At 43.0% G+C, this 23,476-nt stretch overlaps 1 protein-coding gene across 15 annotated transcripts in view; it reads right to left on the reverse strand.

Moving 5' to 3' along the window:
• The window catches only part of SLC44A3 (solute carrier family 44 member 3), a 331,946-nt gene that overhangs the window by 87,564 nt on the left and 220,906 nt on the right, over positions 1-23,476 (reverse strand). For 14 of the 15 annotated variants that reach the window (XM_078451634.2, XM_078451631.2, XM_078451632.2 and 11 more), the window contains 5 exons: positions 19,809-20,160; positions 19,183-19,290; positions 15,478-15,620; positions 13,227-13,363; positions 12,210-12,303 (listed from right to left, as the gene is read on the reverse strand). In XM_078451634.2, the coding sequence (XP_078307760.2) occupies positions 12,210-12,303; positions 13,227-13,363; positions 15,478-15,620; positions 19,183-19,290; positions 19,809-19,835 (509 nt within the window). In that variant the 5' untranslated portion in view covers positions 19,836-20,160. The other variant, XM_060626296.3, reaches the window with a different exon arrangement.

Below are 23,476 nucleotides of genomic sequence, written 5' to 3' on the forward strand. Positions count from 1 at the left end.
TAAAAAAAAAAAAAAAAAGAATGCTGATATGACACCTGATAGGTTGATATGAATATCTCCATATTCGAAGGAAGAAGGATGTGTTTTCAGTGAAAAAAAACAAAGGTGTGAGAAATGGAGATGCATTTTTTGTTATGGAGAAAAAAAGTAATTTTGTCCTAAAATAAGGCTGGTTGTTTAAAGAGGAAAAACATAGGACAAAATCAGAATGTAGAAAAGTTGTAGAACATTTGTGGAAAAGGAATCTCTGAAAAGGAATTTTAATGTGCAGTCAAGCTGGTTAAGATTAAAATGAATTCATTTTAAAAAATAAGTTTTAATATCAGGTAAGCTGGTACAAAATTAGAATTTGGTTTTCTCTCTGGTAAAAAGGCAAGATTTTCTTGGACTTTTGGTCTCCTTTCATAAAATGGTGAAAATGTCTTTACATTTTAAGTATTAAATTTCATAATGACCTGTGACCCTATTTAGGCAAATGGTTTAACACCTTTTTTTTTTTTTTTTTTGATACTTTGACAAACTTCCTAAAATCAAATGTTAAGTGAAGTCTTTGACCTGGAATATTCCAAAACTTTGTTAAACTAATTAGGCTTATTTGATATGTAAATTACAGGGGACACCTTGTCAAATAAGTAATACTAAGCCTCTGTCCTTTACATCATATTTGTAAGATTATGTCACATGTGGATAAAGTCCATTCTGCTACAGTCCACAGAAGGATAAATGTCCTTGTAACATGGCAACAGTCTGCTCTAAACCTGGAGAAATTAAGATGGGTAAACAATAGCTGTACATTAAACAGTTTACAGTGTTAGTTAAGTGTTAAATGTTGTGGCCAAGATGGCCAACTGGTTCTTCCTGATTCCCTGACAAACCCCATTTTTTAATTTTAATTTTTTAATTTTAATTCCTTTACCCACTATGGGGTGTTTAAGATGAATTACAATTGGGGCTCCTGGGTGGCTCAGTCAGTTAAGCTTCATACCGGCTCAGGTCATGATCTCACGGTTCATGGATTCCAGCCCCGCGTGTTGGGCTCTGTGCTGACAGCTCAGAGCCTGGAGCCTGCTTCAGATTGTGTCTCCCTCCCTCTCTGCCCCTCCCCTGCTCATGCTCTGTCTCTGTCTCAAAAACAAATATAAACATTAAGATGAATTATAATTAAACACTGCTGGGGAGACTTCTATAATAAGACTGTGAAAACCATTTACCATCAATGTCTAACCTGTCAGGTCCATAGGTCTGGAAAAATTTTTGTTCACAGAGGCCTCAAACCTTCTCCCTCTTTGAACATCTCCAGCTGGACTTCATTCAACTGCCACCTAGCATGGATTATTAACATGTTCTTGTTACTGGAGGTATGTTTTCTGGATGGGCTGAAGGTTTTTCCCGCTGCAAGGTTGATGCCTCCCAACAAAAGCAAAGAAACTGTTAGAAAGTATGTTTCCTTCACCATCCCCCGTGATCAAAGCACCACTGCATGGAGCAAATCATACAAACCTTAACAAGACCTCGCTAATGTTGTAGAATTCTATCAGTAAACAACTTTCTGCTGATCCTCTCCTGTGCTAGCATGATAAGCTACTGTAAGTCTTTTATGCTAAAGCCCACCATCAACATGTTAAAGATGCTTTCCCTTACCCCAAGTTCAAAGGATCCTGTTGGTCACAGTCTGGAACCTGGTGACTGGGTATTGTGGAAACATCATTGCTGAAAAAACGGCTCTGAGCCCGAAGGAAGGGACCCTACCAAGTGCTCCAGAACACTGACACAGCTGTAAAACTAAAAGACATTGAGCCTTGGAAACACATCTCACAGCTAAAGAAAGATCTACCTGACACTGTTCTGCACACACGCTGGATACCTCCGCATCAATCTAGCCAGACTTAGACTTCATACTTTAAACGTAAACCCCCTTTTCCTTCTCTTCCTTTCCTGTACTGTGGCACTGGCCTGGAAAGATAGCTCCCTCATCAGTATCTCCCAGGCTGTTGCTAAGGGGGGAACCTCTTGTTTCAGGCTAAGAGAAAAATCTAACGGTGCCTCTAACATTTCACAAGCAAAATCAGACATCTAATTGGTTGACTCTCTTTAATTTACATTGCTGAGTTAAAAAGGACCTACCAAGGAGAGTTTCATGACCAGAATTCACTTCTTATGGCAGGTCCTTATGTCTCTGGCTAGAGATAAATGTAAGGGAGGCTATGATTAAAAACTCTCCCTTAATTCTTAAAATTATTGCAAAATCTGCTGTTAAAACAATAGCAGCCCAGCAAAGATCCCTCTAGCCAAAGTTGTCCTTGATACTAGAACGATTCTTGATTATCTTTTAGCTGAGCAAGGAAGTGTCTGTGCCTTGGCCAACATCACCTGCTGTGTCTGGATTAACACTTATGGGGAAACTGAAATTCAATTACATAAAATCACAGAACACATCACTTGACTTAAAAAGATGACCCCTTCCATGGGGTCTTGGGGACCATGGTTCTAAAGTACACTCCAAATATTGGGAATTATCCTATTTATAGGGATCATAATAATCTCCCTGGTGCACTTATTCTCTCAAAAGCTTTACATGCATGATCACAGTGGCTCACCAACAAACAAACGATCTCCCTAAGACTGAAATGTCTAAGGAACGAAGAAAATAAACCACTTAAAGAATGTACACCTGAAGCCATGTCCTGTGACTATCACAGAGGTTAAGCAAAAATGTCACGACCTTTGGATACAACATAAAGGAACAACAAAAACTGCAAGAACTTCAGAGCAATAGCTCAATTTTGATCACATCTCTCAGTTACTTGGAGAATCTAATCAAAATGGAGTAACTGTTAAAAAAAGAAAACTATAAGGGCACCTGGGTGGCTCAATCAGTTGAGCATCTGACTTCAGCTCAGGTCTTGATCTCACAGTTTGTGGGTTCAAGCCTTGTGATGGGCTCTGTGCTGATGACAGCTCAGAGCCTGAACCCTGCTTCAGATTCTGTCTCTCTCTCTGTCCCTCCCCTGCTCATACTGTCTCTCAAAAATAAATAAACATTAAAAAAAAATTAAAAAAACAAAACTACAAGGGCACCTGGGTGACTCGGTGAAGCGTCTGACTTCGGCCCAGGTCATGATCTCACAGTTTGTGACTTCTAGCCCCACATTGGCTCTGTGCTGCTGGCTCAGAGCTTGTAGCTGGCTTCAGATTCTGTGTCTCCCTCTCTCTCTCTGACCCTCCCTTGCTCACACTCTGTCTCTCTCTCTCAAAAATAAATAAACATTGAAAAAGAAAGAAAGAAAGAAAGAAAGAAAGAAAGAAAGAAATCTATATGCCCCAAATGGTGTCACTTAGACCAAGTTTCCAAGCCTGGGGCTTAATATCTAATCTAGCTGCACTTTCAAGTCCCCGCCCCCGTGTAGTCTTAACCAGTCAGCCAGGAATTTTTCAGTTAGCACCATATAGATGAAGTAATCTGCATAAAACCCCTTCATTTTCCTAAGGGAAAGAAAGCTACCTTGCCTGGAACAATCCTTTCCTTTTGCTAATAACTTTCTTATCCCACCCACCCCATGTCTGATTCATGAATTCTTTAATAAAGCCAATTAGAACTTCAAATGTATTCAGTTGAACTTTTTTTTTTTTTACATTTTTTTACTTTTGAGACACAGAGACAGAGCACGAGTGGGGGAGGGGCAGAGAGAGAGAGAGAGAGAGAGAGACACAGAATCCGAAGCAGGCTCCACGCTCTGAGCTGTCAGCACAGAGCCAGACACGGGGCTCGAACTCACAGACTGTGAGATCATGACCTGAGCCGAAGTTTGACGCTTAACTGACTGAGACACCCAGGTACACCTGAACTTTGTTTTTTAACACCACATTGTCTTAATCACTGTAACTTCATAGTAACTCCTGAAATCAGCTGGTATGAGTCTTCTAACTTTGTTCTTCAAGAATTTTTTGTGTGACTGTAGGTCTTCAGCTTTTCTGCATTTTTTTTTTTTTTTTTGGCATGAACTTGTCAATCTCTACAAAAATTATGTTGGGGGCACTACATTGAATCTGTAGGACAATTTGAAGAGAAATGACATCCTAACAATATTAAAACTTCCAACTCGTGAACAAGGTCTATCTCTTCACTTATTTTGGAGTTCTTTAATTTCAGCAAGGTCTTAACGTTTTCAGTCCCACATCTTCCATGTCTTCTGTTAAATTTATTCCTAGCTATATTCTTCTGACGCTAAACATGGACTTTAAAAATTATTTCCTAATTGTTGCAAATACATAGAAATGCAATTTGACCTTGTATATTGCAATTTTGTTAAGTTCATTTAGTAGTTACTTTGTAGATTCTTTTGGATTTTCTATATAAACAATTAGGTCATCTGTAAAAAAGATGGTTTCATTTCTTCCTTTCTATTTCTTTTCCTTCCTCTTTTGCAATTCCTAGGACCTCCATTACAATGCTGAATGGAAGTGGTCAGAGAAGATAATCTTGCTTTGTTCTCAGGTAGGCAAGAATTCAATAGTTCACAGTTAAGTATACTATTAATTGGAGATTGCTCACTGATGCTCTTTTATCAGAGAACATTCTAAGCTATTCCTAGCTTTCTAAATAGTGTTACATTAAATGCAATGCTGTAATTTATTTAAGCAGCCTGCTATTGACAGCCACGGAGATTGTTTGCACTCTTCTGCTCTTACAAACACTGCAGTGAATACATTTGTACAGATGTCATTTCATACTCTACAGGTATACCTGTAGATTAAATTTCTAGAAGCACAAATGCTTGACTTAAAGGCATATACATTCTTCACCAATGAATATTGATGAATTGCCCTCCTCAGATCCCTGCCTCAGCAATGTATGAAAGTATCTATTTCCCTACACCTTTGTCAGTGGAGTGCATCATCCAACTTTTGGATGCTGTCACCTAAACATCGGGAGTGTGAAAACATCAGCACTTCCCCTATCGTGAGGGAGGTCCAGCCTCTTTTAATATGTTTAAACAACACTATTTTTTTCTTTGAAGCATCTATTCACATTTTTTATCTCATTTTTATACTGAGATATGGTCTTCTAGAAGTTGGATTAATAAGATTTTTTATAAATTAGAGAAACTAATATTTTTATACAAATTGCAACTTATTTGCCTGTTAACTTTGCTTCTAGTGTTTTCTCAGGCAGAGATGTTCATTTCATCAATTGTTTAATTTTATGTCTTCTGAGTTTTAAGTCATGGATAGAAGGCTCCCTTACTTTCAGGTTATAGAAGAATTCTCCCATGGCTTCTCATACTTTCCAGTTTCACTTTATACATTAAAGTCTTGAATCCACTTGGAATTTATTCATATAAGGCATGAGGTTTGGATCCAGCTCTTCCCCTGGATGCCTGTCCAGTTGTCCCAACACCACTCGCTCAATAGCCAGCCATTTTGTCACTGATTTGTCACTTTTATCATGTACTAAATTCCTGTAAGCCTTTGGGTCTATTCCTGGATTGCTTAGTATCTTCTATTGATTTTTCTACACGTGAACTAGTGCTGTCACCAGCTAGACCCCAAGACAGTGTCTTTATTGCTCGTCTGCTGGTACCTGCTGACCTCTGCCCTACATTTCCCCTTAAATCCTTCTTTCCAACTTCTCTCTTAATCCAGACAAAAGACCCAAGGGGCATAGCAACTGTGTTCGAAACAGAAACTATCCCTCAAACAATAATGACTGTCCTGAGGAAGAGTGCCAGCTGGCCCAGACCACCCACACAAGTTTGAGCTTAACCCCTGACTCACACCTTCATAGGACCATGGAGTGACCCATGGAGTGAGAGACAGTTACCTTTACCTCATTATAATACTAAAATGTCCACCCAAAGAGAAGCACAAGTCTCATTTACGTAACATACAATGTACGCACAGGCACGTTTCCTCAAGGCGCAAGCACGACCTTGCCTCCCTCTACATTAGGTGACAAGGCTTCGCTTTCTAAATATTCATCTTAACTGTAAATAAAAGGAACCCATTCACCCCTGCTGGGGAAGTCACAGCTTTGTAAATTATTCCCCATAATTTCCTTCTTCGTGGCAAATAAAGTTTCCTTTGTGTGATGACTTACCTGGTGGAGTTTCTGCCTGGGACTCACCAAGGAGGAAACTCATTTTAGTTCAGTTACAGGGCCACAGTATTTTAATTATTAAATTTTATAATACAATAGTTTTTAAAAACTGTAAGGGCTAGTCTCCATTGTTTTTCTTTTTCAGATTTTTTTTTTTTTTACTTTTTAAAAAACTTTCCTTACAAATTTACAATCAACTTATCTAGTTACTGAAAAAAAAATCTGCTTGTTTTGTTTGTAATCATGACAAATTTATAGCTTGACTTAGGGAGAAATGACATTTTTTATAATGCTGAGTCATACTGTCAACAACACCGTCTCTCCATTTAAGTATTCCTTATACCTCAGGAACATATTAAAATGTTCTTTTTAATAAAAAAATCAATCCCATTTGCAACTTCACCAAAACCAATTAGATACCTAGGAATAAACTTAACCAAAGAGGCAAAAGATCTGTACTATGAAAACTATAGAACATTTATGAAAGAAATGGAAGAGGACACACAAAAATGGAAAAACATTCTATGCTTATGGATTGGAAGAACAAACATCGTCAAAATGTCTATACCACCCAAAGCGACCTACACATTTAATATAATCCCCATCAAAATACCACAGCATTCTTCTTGAAGCTAGAACAAACAATCCTAAAATTTGTATGGAACCACAAAAGACCGGAAAAGTCAAAGCAATCCTGAAAAAGAAAAACAAAACCACAGGCATCACAATTCCAGATTTCAAGCTATATTATAAAGCTCTAGTCATTAAGACAATCTAGTATGGGCACAAAAGCAAACATATATCAACGGAATAGAATAGAAAATCCAGAAATGGACCCACAACTCTATGGTCAACTAATCTTCAACAAAGCAGGAAAGAATATTCAACAGAAAAATAAGGCAGTCTCTTTAATAAATGGTGTTGGAAAAACTGGACAGCAACATGCAGAAGAATGAAACTGGCCCACCTTCTGACACCATATACAAAATAAACTCAAAATGGATGAAAGACCTAAATGTAAGACAGGAAACCATCAGTATCCTAGAAGAGAACACAGGTAGTAATGTCTTTGACATCAGACATAGCAACTTACTAGATATGTCCCTGAGGCAAGGGAAATAAAAGCAAAAATGAATTACTGGGACCTCATTAAAATAAAAAGCTTCTGTACAGCTACGGAAACAATCAACAAAACTAAAAGGCAGCCTATGGAATGGGAGAAGATATTTGCAAATGAAATATTTGATAAAGGGTTAGTACCCAAAAATCTATAAGGAACTCAGCAAACTCAATACCCAAAAACCAAATAACCCAGTTAAGAGATGGGCAGAAGACGTGAATAGACGATTTTCCAAAGAAGACATCCAGAAGGCTAACAGATACATGAAAAGATGCTCGACCTCATTCATTATCAAAAAAATACAAATCAAAACCACGATGAGATACCACCTCATGCCTGTCAGAATGGCTAAAATTAACAAAAGAATAAACAACAGGTGTTGGTGAGGATGCAGAGAAAGGGAAACCCTCTTACACTGCTGATGGGAACAGAAACTGGTGTAGCCACTCTAGAGAATAGTATGGAGGGTCCTCAAAAAGTTAAAAATAGAACTACCCTATGATACAGCAACTGCACGACTAGGTATCTACCCAAAGGATACAAAAATACAGATTCAAAGGGGTACATGAACCCCGATGTTTACAGAAGCATTATCAACAATAGCCAAGCTATGGAGAGAGCCCAAATGTCCATCAAGCGATGAATGGATAAAGATGATGTGGTGTGTGTATATATATATATATATATGTGTATACATATATATGTGTGTGTGTATATATATATATGTATATATATATATATGTGTGTGTATATATATATATGTGGTGTGTATATATATATATATATATATATACACACACAGTGGAATATTACTCAGCCATCAGAAAGAATGAAATCTTGCCATTTGCAATGATGTGGATAGAGCTAGGATGTATTATGCTAAGTGAAATAAGTCAGAGAAAGACAAAAACCATATGATTTCACTCATATGTGGAATATAAGAAACTAAACTGATAAACATACGGGAGGGGGAAAAGAGAGAGGGAAACAAACCATATGAATGTCTTAGAGAACAAACTGAGGGTTGATGACAGAGGGAGGTGGGAGGGAGGCGGGCTAGATGGGTGATGGGTACTAAGGCGGGTACTTGCTATTATGAGCACTGGGTGTTGTATGTAAGTGAATCACTGAATTCTACTCCTGAAGCCACTATTGCACTGTATGATAACTAGAATTTAACAAAAATTTGAAAAAAAAAATGATGTCATAAATAAATAAAGTGTTCTTTTCATGGTTATGTATATTTGTTACATTTGTCTCTAGGCATTGAAGTACCCAGTTCGTTTTTGTATTTCTTCTCACTGCAGTAAAAGTTGTCTTTTAAAAAATATAGGAATGCTGCAGATTTCAGTTTATCAATTGTGTTCCCTGACACCTAAATAAATTCTCTTATCAGTTGTAGTTTTTCAGCTAATTTCTTTTTAAAAAATTTTTAAAAAATGTTTATTTATTTTTGACAGAGAGAGAGAGACAGAGCATGAGTTGGGGAGGGGCAGAGAGAGACACAGAATCTGAAGCAGGCTCCAGGCTCTGAGCTATCAGCACAGATGCGGGGCTTGAACCCACGAACCACAAGATCATGACCGAGCCGAAGTCGGACGCTCAACTGACTGAGCCACCCAGGGGCGCCTCAGCTAATTTTCTTACCACCGCAGAGTAATTTTACTTCCTGCTCTCTGAGTTTTAAACCTCTAATTTTTTCCTTTTCTAGTACTAAACAGTCTTTTTTAAAACAATTTTTTAATGTTTATTTATTTTTGAGAAAGAGACAGAGTGCGAGCAGGGGAGGGGCAGAGAGAGAGGGAGAAACAGAATCCAAAGCAGGCTCCAGGCTCTGAGCTGCCAGCACAGACCCCGATGCAGGGCTCGAATTCACAAGCTGTGAGATCATGACCTGAGCCAAAGTTGGACGCTTAACCAACTGAGCCACCCAGGCATGCCCCTACTAAATAGTCTTAATACCAATAAATCTGAATTGTTTTTAGAGCAAATGTTTTCTGAACTTTCAATTAGTATTTCTGAAAAATAAGGTCAGATGTAAATCTAATGTCATTTTGTTTTTCCCCAAACACAATTCTCCCTAAGACATTAATTTTGTCAACAAGGTTCGTTAAGATGGTGCTTTTCAGGCATTTCATAACCCTGTGCTGGTAAAGAATGACCCATCTCAGCCCTGAGAGTGACAGAGAAGCATGTAAAGTGTGGGTCACCCCTGATGTGTGTGGTTGACCAGTTGCCCTCTGAGGACTTGATTAGCTGGGGCAGGGGGTGTGACTGGGCCCCAGACGGTGGTTTCTTCCCCACTTCTCCTTTTCCTCTCTCACCAGCAAAACCACTCAGATTTGCAGGAAGTAATTCATAGAGCTGACTGTACATTTCGATGACGCTGTTGGAATTCATCTGAGCAAACAACGCAGTGATGTGCACGGGCACCCACGTGGGAGGTGAGGACTAGAACTTACTTGATGGAAAAACCCAAGCCTTTTGGATTTTAAATACATGGGGACTCAAAATACAATATTATGTGGAACCCCAAAGGGAAAAAGATACGCTTGCTTGTTATCTTCTGTCGTTTTTCACTGCTCTTAAAAGCTCATACCTCGGGACACAAACCTTCTTGATATTCAGCCACTACTCTAAAAGGGTATGTTTCTCCTCACGTGATCGACAGAGGGAGAAGAAACAATTGGTTTAGTCAATAGAGGTATTTAGAAAATGTTTTTTGGCCCTGTGGCCACACTTCTCATGATTTCAAGCTTTCACTCTTGGCACTGCTCTTCCATGATAAATACGATAATTTCCATCTTAGAACAAGCTCTTGCTTGTGTAGGAAAAGGAAACGGAGCCCTCAAGGCGATTTCTCTCTCCCTGACTCTGTCGAGAAAGGTCAACCAACAGGTTTGTCTTTCCATGGAAAGGTCTGCATTTGGGGGTTGAAAGGCCTAGGACAGGTGTGGCAGAAAAATGGGGACCCTAGGACACATGCTATGGGGCTCCCCGTACCCCCACCTTGGTGTGAGCCCAAGGAGGCCATCTGCCAGGTAAAATAACAGCAATGAAGCCTTGACGGTTGGTTTTGGATTACAGAAACAGATATGCACCCTGTTTGGGTTTGCAGGCCAGCTCCACATGCTGCTTATGCCATTTTACGCTGCTCCTGCGTGAGTTTTTTCTACCATAAAACAGGGATGAAGACAAGGCCTACAGCACAGTGGTTTGAGGAGGTCCAGGTCAATGAATATGTCAAGAGCTTAGAAAGTACCTGGCAAGTATCAAAAGTTCAATAAATGCTCGCTATTAGCAGCAGCAATATCAAGATACAAGCTTCCCATAGAATTACAGCCGCCATCCCATTGATAGGAAGAATTTATCTACCTCTGGTTAAGTTACAGCCTGAAGAATTCCATTCTCTTCCAATTCCCTCTGCAGGCACACTTACAAATTGTGTTCCCTAGAACAATCTTCTCAGAAGACAAATGCCATATGACCTCACTTATATGTGGAATCTAAAATAGTCAATTTCCCAGGAGCAGAGAGTAGAAAGGTGTTGGCTGGAGCCTGGGGGAGGGGAAATGGCAAAATGATGGTCAAAATGTACAAAGTTAAACCCCTCTCTTCAAGCGTTAAATAATTTTCCTTTAACCTACTAAGCCACTGTAGTTTACTTTTTTGGCTTTAGTTATGTTTCACTGAGAGATGTTTATGATATCTAACAAAACTCAGAATTTAAAAAATAAGATACAGAAAAATGCAATGGGACTCTCCTCTGCAAATAATTCTCTCCTCTTCCAGTTACTTGTAACACAAAGTATTTATTTTAGATGCCAGGAGAATGGTTAACTATATTCTTTCCTCCTATGTAGCTAAAATCGACTGGAGTTTTATTTTTTATTTTTTAGCACCTGTTAGATCAGCATTTTTCAAGCTATACTCACAACCCATTAGAAGATGGTGAAATAAACTGCTGTTTTTAAAAAGTGAAACAGAATTGAAACCTTTAGGACAAATCATTTGCAGTAAGGGGAAATCTTGTTTTGAGAGACTTGCATTTCTCTTTTATACTCATAAGGATGTGTGAAGGTGCATGTATAGATGGAATACATTCTTTACTGTGGGTCCCAGCCAAGAGTTTGATTAACACTGTACTGGACGGTTGGCCCAATGCCCTGTTCTACTTCAATTATCATTACTTCTCAGGGATTTTGCACAGAGGTCTCATTCACTGTAAGTATATTTACAACTTTTAAAAGCATGGTAATGCAAAACAAACCAAGTCTTCCTTCAGAACATCTCAGCATCCTGACGGTGGCGATGATTAGTAATTGTGTTTTCCGCATTACCTTTCTCGATGGCTCAAATGTGAGCCATTTACTGTGGCAATACAACTACCGTGTCACCGTTACAGCTTTATTCTACAAATATTTGTAAGGTACCTCCTATGTGCCAGGTACTACACTAGTTGATAGGAACGGCTGACTCTAAAAGGAGTTCACAAGTGGAATCCTTGAGAAGGACCTGTTTTCTGTCCTCATTGAGCAGGTGCTTTTGGTGGCCACTTGGCCTCGCACATATAGGTCTGTTTCTTATGGAGACATCTAGAGTTGTAAAAACTAACAATGTCTGGTTGCCATAAAAGAGAAAATACTTTCTACTTTGTAATAAGTAGTTGGAGTAGAAAAAACACATACCAACTACTTTATCAAACCACTCAACTGGTGATTCGCATATGAATTCTGCTAGCTCCAGTGTTGCCATTTTCTGACTATGTGTATTTCCAGTGGTGAGTTTTCTCCTTCTGTAGCCTGGTTCCTAATCTACTGTCCATCATGTATAGGGCAGATAGCTCCTCCTTGTTTATCCCTGGCCTTCTGTAGACTGTAGGACTCTACCAAATATCTCCTTCCTGCTTCCAACAATACCCACAAGAGCAACAGATGCAAGCACTCCATAACTTCTGTTGATGGATAAAGAAAAAATATGGAAGCTTTTTACCTCGGAGGAACCGGCAGCCTGGGACACAATGAGTCTGCATTTGGATTCTGGGTATAGTTGATGGAATTCAAACTGTAAACACACAGGAAGGACCCTGGAAGCAGAAGACACACAGACTATACTATCTCCCTCTCATCTTTCTAGGGGAGCCAGTAAGAAAGCTACCATCCGTTTACCAAACTGAGAAGGAGATGGAATCCATCACTCAGGTTTAGAAGACACGTCTATAGATGATCTAAACACAGTAAGAATAAGCATCCAATTCGAGGTCAGATTGAGGCCTCTCTTTCTCTCTCTACTATATCTCAGTTTAAAACTAAAAGTTATACAATTGGCACAAAAATTATTTGAAGGGTTTTTTTTGGGGGGGGGGGAGGAATGATTTATTGCATAGGCTTGATATTTTTAACCCAGCCTTGCAAATAATTTTTTAAAAATCTGGCACATCATTTCACAGGCAGATAGAATTTGCAGCGGGTTGCCTCGAATTTCTTTTACTTTCCTTTTCTTGTTTAATCCCTGTAACATAAATCTCACGAGCAGGCTCAGGGCAAGGTGCTTCAGTTACGTAAACAATTAGTGCCAAGTATCCATGGGCCCCAACATTGTAATGAAAGAACATACTTGTCAGCAATTCGCTACAAAGCCGGCAGCTCCTCTCTAGGACTGGATGTGCCCTGTGCACAGAGCTCTCTGACCTCCGTCTGACGCTGCCTTTGGGCCCTAAGCGTCAGTCTACACTATACTCTATATGCAAGGCCATCCCCTGGCAGTGAGCAGAGAACAGCTAGGGTTTCAGATAAATTCCAGATAGAGCTGAATGAGGCTGTACAAGGCCCAGGAGAAAGCACTGATGGCCTCTCGCACACAAGAAGAGGCTACCACAGGCAATGACAATCTCCAGTTTTGCAGAGAAAGCAGTGCCAGGGGAATCTGTCTCACCTAGGTCTGCACAGGTTACCCCACTGTGGTTCCCGCCCTCAGGGGGAAGAGCAAGCCCCGTCCCCTGGTGCCTACCATTCTTGTCTGCAAAGAGCTGGACCTCTTCCAGGGTATCAAGCTGCTCTTCAGGACAGCTCGACACGCACAGGATGGTGGAACTGAGCCTCATGTCCTTGACTTCCGGGTTGCAGGAATTCATAAAGAATACGTGTCTAGGAAACAGATGAAATGAGAATATCTTAGAGCGTATCCTCTCACTGGGTTTAATTAGGGGCCTTAAAACCCATGTTATCAAATGTGGGAATAATTAAGGCAAACTTTTATAGCCAAGCACCTCAGAATAATTTACCATGTATTATGCCTACTGGGGGTCATCTATGGAGTTGTGCAGCGGAGGAATCATGCTCAAACAGTAATAAAACTTCCTTTTTCCAGATTCAGCATTTCCTGGGAGAGAACCTAAGGGGTGACCTGAGGAAGGGAAAGGATTAAACTGCACATGGAATGCTAGATCAGGCCAGTGCGTGAACTACTAACGAAGTCCACGGAAGACATATTTGCACCCGAGTGTTCAACTGTACTTCAGAGAATAGCTGACCTCAGGGGAGTGAGCAGAAAGAGGGAGGCCCCGGCTGTGAATGAAAAGCCTACCCCTCTCCCCCACCTGCCAGTTTGAGAGCCAGGAAAGTCACGAGATCCTTCCCACTCCCACTGTTCCACCACTGGGTAGATGGGGCCGAGAAGAAAGCTGGTTGTTGCTATTAGCGGGGTCGTGAGCCAGGCTGGCACTGGTAGCTCTCAGACCATGCCCAACACCTCCCCAGGCTGTTGAGATCAGAGGGACACCAGAAGGGGAGCCCCGGAGCCTGCCAGACAGGCAGTCCTGGAGGGACCCGGTGAAGGGGCGTGGGGAGGGGGGCAGAACAGAGGGAGGTGGTATGATAGGAGACGGGGGAACAGATTTCCCAAATTTAGGATACATAGTTTAATTTTTTTTGAAATTATGGTAAAATACACATAAAATTTTACCATACTAACCATTTTAGGTGTAGAGCACAGTGGCATTAAGTACATCCCCACCACTCACCCACGGAACTCCTTATAACCTTGCAAAACCCAAGCTCTGTACCCACTAAGCAAGCCCTGTGCCAGGCAACCACCATTCTGCTTTCTGTCTCTGTGCCTTTGACTACTCTAGGGACCTCAGATAGTGAGATCACAAAGTATTTTTCTTTTTGTGACTGGCTTATTTCACTTAGCCTAACATCCTCCAGATTTACTCAAGTTGTACCTCGTGTTAGTCGATCTTAAAGAGGAAGGAAATTCTAATATCCCATTATATACACACACAACACTGTGTTTGCTGATGGACACCTGGTTGCCTCTACCTGTTGGCTCCTGGGAATGCATACTTTACATCTCCAAGAGGATGACTATTTCTCAGCATGCACGCATACATCCGGGCAGCCCCCTTCTTCCTTCTTTTTTAAAGTGATCCCCAAGTGCAGGAGGAAATGTGTCCACGTGATCCACATCCAGCAATGTAGAGCCCCTCTCCTCAGGGGCAACACTGAGTGGTAGAAGGGGCGTGGTCTGAGAACTGTATTTGGTGACTCCAAACTTGTACTCAAGACCTATTCAGAACTGCAACATTCTCTCGTAGGAGGGGCTTTTGATCATCAAGTCTCAAAAATTACTTCAAGGCAGCCTCCATCTTAGAAAAACCATGGCCAAGGCTTTCTTGCCTCTCAGGGGATTCCTATTTCTTCTCTTCCTTTTCTGTTTCTGTGTTGGAGTTGGGGGGTAGTGAGACTACAGTGCCATAGTCGAGACCACAGACTGGGGAGGGAGTGGAACACAAGTTCCCAGAATTCCCAGGTGGGATTCAGGAATTACCACACAGATAAAATACTGTGGATGATGTACAACTGGTAACATCAATTGGTAACGTGATTCTGATACATTATGGATAACAATAGTAGCCACTAACAGATTAAGTCTTAGCTCATGCAGTATCTCAGTGGATCCTTAAAATAAGCTTGTGAGACCGGCACAACAACCAGTTGAAAAGATGAAAACGGGGTTCAGAGAAGTTAAGTACTCTGCCCAAGGTCACATGGCTGAAAATTAGCACCGGCTGAATCTGAACAGAGGACTAGCTGATTCCCAAACCTGTGTCTTCGCTACCGTACACATGCCTCCTTTTTTATGAGATGGGCTGATTGTTTTAAATGAGAAAACATTTTCCAGGCTCAAAATGGCGAATTTATACAGTTTTGAAATACAGTATAGCCCCTGTAGGTTGGGGACTTACTTGAACACTTACCTTTTCAGGGTCATGTCCTGCCCTGAAAGAGGGGCCCCTTCTACAGGGGAGTTCTTCTTGCCACACACGTTGCCAAAGCTGTCATAGCCAAAGAGGAGTCTTCCCGTGGCTCCTGCCACCATCGAGTAGCCCATGATGAACAGCTGGTAAAATTCAAGTGGCACATAAGAGGTTGGCCAACAGGCTGAAAACATGGGCCCCTGCATCCCTCAAGATGTTGATATCAAGTGGAGCCAGGTAGACAATGAATCTCCCCAGCATGACTGTACTTCTCTCCTTCAGCAACAATGTCAACCATTCAAATCAGTCAGGAGGCTGTCACTCTCACCCTTGTTTTAACAGGTTAGGTAGGGAGAACATCCTAAAAGGCTGAACGGATCCTTGTCTGTGTTCTTACCTCCATGTCCTCTGTGAGGACCTCCATGTTCTTACCTCCATGTCCTCTCCATGAGTCTGTCATTTTTTCTTCTGGGCCTAACTTTACCAGGGCAACTCAAATTTTCTTCCCCCTGGAGGTTCTTGCTTTCTCTAAGTGCTCCCCCCCCCCCCCCCCCCGCCCGCTATGCCACATCTTTCCCCAAGCTTCCTTCTATCCCCTTCCCCCAACTCTCTCCCTTCTCTTCCCTTTCCTTTTCCTCCCCACCCCCCCCCCCCCCCCACCGCGCCCCACCAAGTTTCCTTCACTGGTCCTGCCTTCCCTCTTTTCCCCTCTTCCTTCTCCCCACCCCACCCATCCTCTCTCTCTTTTTTTCTTTTTTTGTCTTATATTTAGGGGACTCTGACCCTCAGGGACAGAGACAACACAGTTGATGTGTAGCAAGATACTGTTCATAACAAGTGAGAAAATGGTGTTTTGGAATAAGTGCTTAAAATATACAAAATAAAGAATCTCAGGAATTCTGGACAACAACCTCTTGCAACTATAGTCACTTTTTTCCCCAATATCATCATGAATATGGAATACTTGAAACTTTAGCTCAAACCACTGTCTCATTCATTATATGTAGTGATGGGGCCCTCCACTAAGATTGAGTGTGTACCTCCCCCTGTGATGTGATCTTAGTGTTGTAAGTTTCCCAATTTACAGTGCATTGAATAGCATTGAAAAACGAGTGCTGACATGATCGTTCTGGGAGTGAGGATACAGTACATCATTCGATAAAATGTAGTAATGATGCCCTATGTCCTAAAGGTAGACTGTCCCAAAGTCAAATATGTTTCAGATAGTCTGCATTTGTTACTAATTTAGAAATCAGGATAATAGTCTTGAAATGCCCAGTGTGTGCCAGAGACTGTGACCAGGGGACATAAATATGAACAAAACCAAGTCCCTGCCTTCAAGGAACTCAGCCCAGAAGATGGGCAGGTTCTCTGTCCCTCCCACACCCAGCACCTCCTCAGTCTCATGGTCTGATTCCAGGACGAGAGTATCACCTTTGCTGGGGGACAGCTGGCTCATCCTGTACTTAGAGGCTGTGGGGGTGGGAATACTCAGCCCCGGGCTGCAGCTTCTCCTCCCTCTCGGCTTGGAGCGTGGGAAGGTCCTGACTGGGTCTGGACTTGGAGGAAAGGGGTCCTGTGCCTCTGCCCGGCTCACCAGAGAGCTAATAGCAAAGCGGTATTTTCCACTTACCAGCATTCTTTATGTTAATATCTCCCTTGGGAAGCCTGTGGGAGGAGCGGACATTTTGTTTTTGTTGTATTTTAGGGCGGGAGGGATTTGGTGCACGCTGAGTCCTTGCCATATTTCTACTACTTTATACCTTTGAACTTTGTTCTAATTTCAAACGCACAATTACAATTCCGTATGACGGTGATACAGTAGGCGTGTCTACGAGGTATGGTGAGGCTGTCAAGGAGGTCACCGTCAACTGTGCCAGGGGAGATCCAGAAAATGGAGTCTTAAAAGGGGAATGGAGGCGGGCAGGTGGGGGAGGACGCTGGAGAGGTAAGTAGAGGCAGAGACAGTCCAGAATTTGAGACATTCTGTTCTGTGCGTCTTATGCAAATATAAACACAGGCAGGCTACTCTTTCTCTTGGCAGTAGACCATCTCTGCCTGTAATTCTAGCCTCTTACCCTAAACCTCCTTTGTCTTAACTCGGGGGGGCAGTACCATCAATAACCCCATTTAGCATGTTACCTCACTACTGCTCAAGATGTCACAAGATCAGAAAGCTAAACAGCAGAGGCAGAAAAGCCTCCTTGCCCTTTTTTAAGTATCTGTGGTTAAAAAAAAAAAAAAAAAAAAAAGTTGCAGAAGATACGAAAAGCCAGTCAGCTTGAAGGGCTCTCATTATTCAAATGCAATATAGGAAAGAGAATGCTGGCATATTGAAGCCTTCAAATTTATCCTGTAAATGACATGTAATTTGAAAACAGTTCCCAGCTCTGTGCCACCTCTCAGATGGCTCATAATTCTTCAGGCTGTGATGAGCCATCTACAAATCCTTTCCCTAGGAGGCTGTTGGGCTGAGAGTTTGGCAGCGATGTGCTAGGTCTGAACCGTGGAGGGGCTAGGGAAGATCACCCAGTAACATGGACAACCTGAGGCGGAAGCTGCCTGGTGCCTGAAGGACAGCTGCTCCCTGCACCGGAACCCCAGCAGGCCCAGAGAGGAACAGCAGCCGTCTGTGGGGAAGCTAAGAAGGATGCGGTGTATACACACATACTCTCTCCCGGCTCCTCCCGTAGGAGGGCTCCGAGAGCCATGAAAGGGACAACACACGACATTCAGTTACACCTTTAAGACCCAACCTTCCACTGTGCCTATAACCATGTCTGTGAGACACCGGTAGGTAAAGTCGACCAGTGAATAAATGCTTTTCCAAAGAAAGAGGAACAAACATGGTATTTTAGGGTCTATTCAAGTTGAAATCCTTGCCACAAAGGTAATTTACTATGGGGTAGCTATTATGCTGCTTTGTAAATTAATCATTAACCGCACAGCAAACAGTGTGCCTCAGTCTAGAATGGATGTTTTCATGAACATGATCTTTAAAGAAGCTGAGAAGGGCTCCTTCTGCTGTTACCCACAATAAGGTATCTAAAATAAGTATCAAAGCATCCAGATTTAGCTGCCAAGAAACCCTCCCAGGACTCATGTGGCACAGCCTGATGAGGTCTACCAGCAATCCTATGTACCTAGAAACTAGAATGGGGAAAAAATTCATCACCTAACTAGAGAGTTTCTATCAAAGGCTCATTTCCTTTGCTAAACACAACATACAGAGAGTGTGTGTGTGACGCTCAGCTGAGGTGAGAGTAATTTCTCTCTAGCATTTTCGCCCGAATGGCAAACAGTTCATGAACATTTTGTTTGGGGGGGGCTGTGATGGTAAAAGAACTTCCAGGCAGTGAGCTCAGATAATAAGGGATCACACGCTGGCCTATTAAGTAACAATCCTAAGAAGTGACTCTCATTTCCTAATGGAGTCTTTCATTAGACTGTGGCCTGCAGTAATAAGACAGCCTCTCCAAATTAGCCGGCCTAGGAGATTAAGAGACACCTGATAGAACTTCCCCAGGACCGATGCTTACTGTGTGGTAATGGCAGGTGTCTCTCATTGTAGCACAAACTTTAACCTGGTACCACCTGGATCCCTAGGCTTCCCCAGGGAAGGCACTAGGAATACGATTTACATGTGGGCACAGTTATTTCAGGAAACACACTGTGGTCTCTTCCCTACTAGACATCTATACTTACCAAACCAGTCCAAAAGAGAAAGAAGAGGAATAGCCATGTTGTATCTGTGCACTTCCTATAAATCTGAGGTCTCCACTCTCTTTTCCGGGGGGTTCTCTCTGCAGAAACCTTCCAGACCAAAAAAAAAAAAAAAAAAAAAAAAAAAAAAAAAAAAGGGGGGGGGTTGAGGAGTTGAGGAAAAGGGGATAAATAACCATATGGGTCATAACCTGGAAACTGAATCCAAATGTACTGAAGATTGCTCAAAGTAACTTTTCTTCCTTCCTTTCATTTTTTTTTAACGTGGCCTCCTGAAGCTTTCAACAGACTCTGAAACAACCTGCTCTGTGCAGAGCAGAAGTGAAGTCCCCAGTCGCTAACTCCTTACCTGGAGGTGCACCTGTAGGCTGCCCCAAGTTTGTGCTCTGCAGCCAGCCTCTCCCGCGCCTCCGCCTGAGCACACGAGTGGGGTCCTAGATCCTCCCCGCCACGTGTCCCCAGAACAAGGCGAGGGGCGGGCTGGGCTCTATCCCGGTGGATAGGGAAGGCGGAAGCTTCCGGACGGGCAGGTGCTAGGAGTGGCCCGAACCTTCCCCTGGGGCTCCCAGCCTTCCCGCGGGGCCTTTTTGAGCGCGGCGGTTACTCACCAGGTACTCGGCGCCGGGACACTGCATCCTGTGCTCCGGAGCCGGGCCGAAGACTGGGAGCCCACGAAGCGCCCCGCGGCAGAGGAGCCTGCGGCCAGAAGGCCCAGCAGCCGGAAGGGGCGCAGCGCCGCCCCGCGGCCGCCTCCGCGAGCCTCGAGCTTGGCCCTCGGCGTCACCGGAGCGGCTCCGGGCCCGCCCCGGTCAGTCACCTGTCAGCGGGAGGGCCGCCGCGTTCCCAGGCCCTCGGCGTCCACCACCCGCGCGGTGGTGGTTCCCGGGATGCCCATCTCGCCGACCGAAGCGCGGAGGCCCCGGCTCAGCCACGATCCTGCGCGCGTCCTAATTAGCGCCTCTGCGAAGAGCAAGAAGCAGAGTCTTAACAAATCCTTCCCGAGGGGTGGAGTACTGCGTTACGCCCAGCCGACAAGGAAGTAGCACTTACCTGTGCCGGATTCTGTTCTAGCGGCTCGACAAGCATTATGAAATCATCAACAAAGCAGAAATCATTGTTATCCCTGATCTGCAGTGAGGGAAACCGAGGCACGGGAAAGCAGCGATGGGACATGCTCAGTGAGACACAGCTGTAAGCTGTAGAACTAGGAGTTGAACCCAAGCCCTCGGGCAGGCGCTTTCAAGTGGTTTTCTGCAAACACTACGTGAGGGATGGGAAGAGCGAATATGAATCAGGAAAAAAAAAAAAAAAAAAAAACAACCCATGAATCTAAATCAGAGAAATATGAAGCATGAAAAATATAATAATTGGAATGACTGTTTATTGATGCTATTTATTAATAATAATGTGGGATAAATCTAGTAGAATCAATGCGGCTGAAGAGGAATTAGTGATTAGAAGAGCGGTTTCAGCAACTTCCCAGCGGAAGCAGGAAAGCATTAAAAAAAGGAAATAAGGCAGCTTATTTTAAAATTTCCTAAGGAGTATCAGGTATAGAGAACCAGGACAGGAAAAGGAATGTTACAAAAAAGGAGAGGAGGAAATATTTGAAGACCTAATGGAGCTAAATTCCAAGGTTAAAAGAAAGAAAGAAACCTCAGACTGCAAGGGTGCATCTCAAGCCGTATAGAAATATTTCAAATATTTTTATCGTTTGTTTTAGGAATTTCCTAAAAATCCATTTTTTGGAGCCATGGACCAACTGCCCAACTAGTTCTTGTCAGAATAACAGCTCTTCCTGTGACCCACAGATCAGTCAACAGAGTTATCTCACAACTGTACCCTTCAAGACTCACTTCAAACCCTCCCCTTCCCATGTCCATATCAACTATGACATGACCAAGTTGTCCAATCTAATCAGCCTGTCTGCACTGAAGGACGCATCTTAATCAGACCCTGAAAAACCTATAAATACCCCCATCCTTGAAACACATCAAATGTGTTTGTATTAATAAATTTATAATAATACTAAATAAAAATAAAGCCTCATTGGTTGCCTTTAGCAGTTTCTAGGGGTCAGGGGTGCCTGGCTGGCTCAGTCAGTTAAGTGTCCAACTCTTGATTTTGGCTTAGGTCATGATCTCACAGTTCATGGGTTCTAGTCCCGCGTTGGGCTCTGCACTGACAGTACGGAGCCTACTTGGGATTCTCTCTCTCCCTCTCCCTCTCTGCCCCTCTCCTGTTCGTGTGCTGTCTCTCTCTTAAAGTTTCTAGGGGTCAGACTCATTATTTTGAAAACTGGTTAAGGAAAGGGGAGGAATCAAGCACGTATCCCGCCTCTCCTATATGAACTGTGCTGTGGGGTAATCACGTAATTGACGGAGATTTCTCTTTATAGAAATATTCTGGCTTATATAAGTGCAGAAGGAATGACAGAATTTAGGATATCACAGTCTGCCCAACATGACAACAAAGGGACAACCAGACATTAGTCTTCTCCCAATGAAGAAAGAACACATTGCCCCCTGTGAGGTAGTCAACCAGAAAAATCTACACGAATCTACCAATTTATTTTTTATTTATTTTTTTAATGTTTTATTTATTTTTGACAGAGACAGAGACAGAGCATGAGCAGGGAAGGGGCAGAGAGAGAGGGAGACACAGAATCTGAAGCAGGCTCCAGGCTCCGAGCTGCCAGCACAGAGCCCGACGTGGGGCTCGAACTCACAGACGGCGAGATCATGACCTGAGCTGAAGTTGGACGCTCAACCGACTGAGCCACCCAGGCGCCCCTGACTACCAATTTATAAGAAGTATAGGGAACAGAGGGACAAGTCAAATGACACCACAGGATGCCATCAGCAAAACCGAGAATGGGAGAGTCTCAGACACAGGACCTTGTTTTAACATCAACAACAACAGTAGCAGCAGCAAAAAGATTTTAAGAAAAAAAAGGGGGGAAACCTAAAAATTAAAAGAGAGTTGGGAGGTATTTTAACAGAGAACAGAGGACATTGTTTAGATCCAGATTACACCAACTGGCAAAATAAAAGGAAAGACCTTCAGAGGACCATCTAGGGTATGCGAATCCTCACTGGATATTGGATAATTTGAAGCAATTTATATTAAGGAATTTGGGGATCTGATGATGTCATTGGGGTTAAATTTAAGGGAAGTTCTTACCATTTAGATTTACATCCTGAAACTTACACAAGATAGTAGGCTGTCTGAGATTTGCTTTAAAAACTCCGGGGCAAGGACCCCTGGATGGCTCAGTCAGTTAAGCATCCGACTTCGGCCCACGTCGTGATCTCACTGTTTGTGAATTCTATCCGCACACTGGGCTCTCAGCACAGAGCCTGTTTCGGACCCTCTGTTTCCCTCTTTCTGTCCCTCCCCCACCTCTCAAAAATAAATAAACATTTAAAAGTAAAGTTTTTTAAAAAAAAATCCAAGGCAAAGGGCAACGGGTGGAGGTGTGGAGGGAAACGAGATGGACCACCAACTGATAATTGCTGAAGTTGGGGAAGTATACATGAGGCTCATTAAATTGTTTTCTCTACTCTTGCGTGTTTGAACCTCTACACACACCCTTGCGCACACATACGGAGTAAACCACGGTGCCTGTCGCCTCCAGAGCCTCCACTTAGGCAGCTTCTGACACTTATCGTCTGCAGGCGCCTTTCCCCCTTCTTTACTCCCCCCGCCGACCCCCGCTCCACCTGACCCCATGCATTCCTCAAGAGGCAACAGCCCCTGCTTGGCCTTAGGGTGGTTGTGTCTTCAGAGCTGTTGGCTTCGCCAAGGTGCCACGCTCTCACGGTCTCCTCTCCAACCCCACCTGGGTCCCTGGTGCTCCTGTAGCGCTTTGGCCAGAACATTTTTGCCCCTTCTGCGGGAACCTCCCCATCCCCTTCCTCATATCACCTCTCCTGCCCACCTATCCCTGTTTGTCATGATTCTCACACTTGGCCTTCCAGATGTTCTCATCTGCACCTCTTCCCAAGTTTCTGGCACTTCCTTAACTTCTAGCAGCTTGCAATCTGGCCAGATGGAGATGCAATTAGAGCCACTCCAGTTGCCCACTTTGCTTTCAAGTGTGTGACCGTCATCCCTTTGGGTCGGGTCTCTTAGGTGCAGGCTACAGCGTGAGCTCAGCTTCAGCCTGGGTATCTTATTGCTTATCTTAGTATCTGTGCTTTGGGGCCAGCACCTGGGGAAGGCCAGACTTCCCACCCCTCACCTCCCTTTCCTCAGGCTTCCTCCCCTGCCTCAC

The sequence above is a fragment of the Panthera onca genome, chromosome C1 (assembly GCF_046562875.1).
Source record: "Panthera onca isolate mPanOnc1 chromosome C1, mPanOnc1 haplotype 2, whole genome shotgun sequence".
Taxonomy (NCBI): domain Eukaryota; kingdom Metazoa; phylum Chordata; class Mammalia; order Carnivora; family Felidae; genus Panthera; species Panthera onca.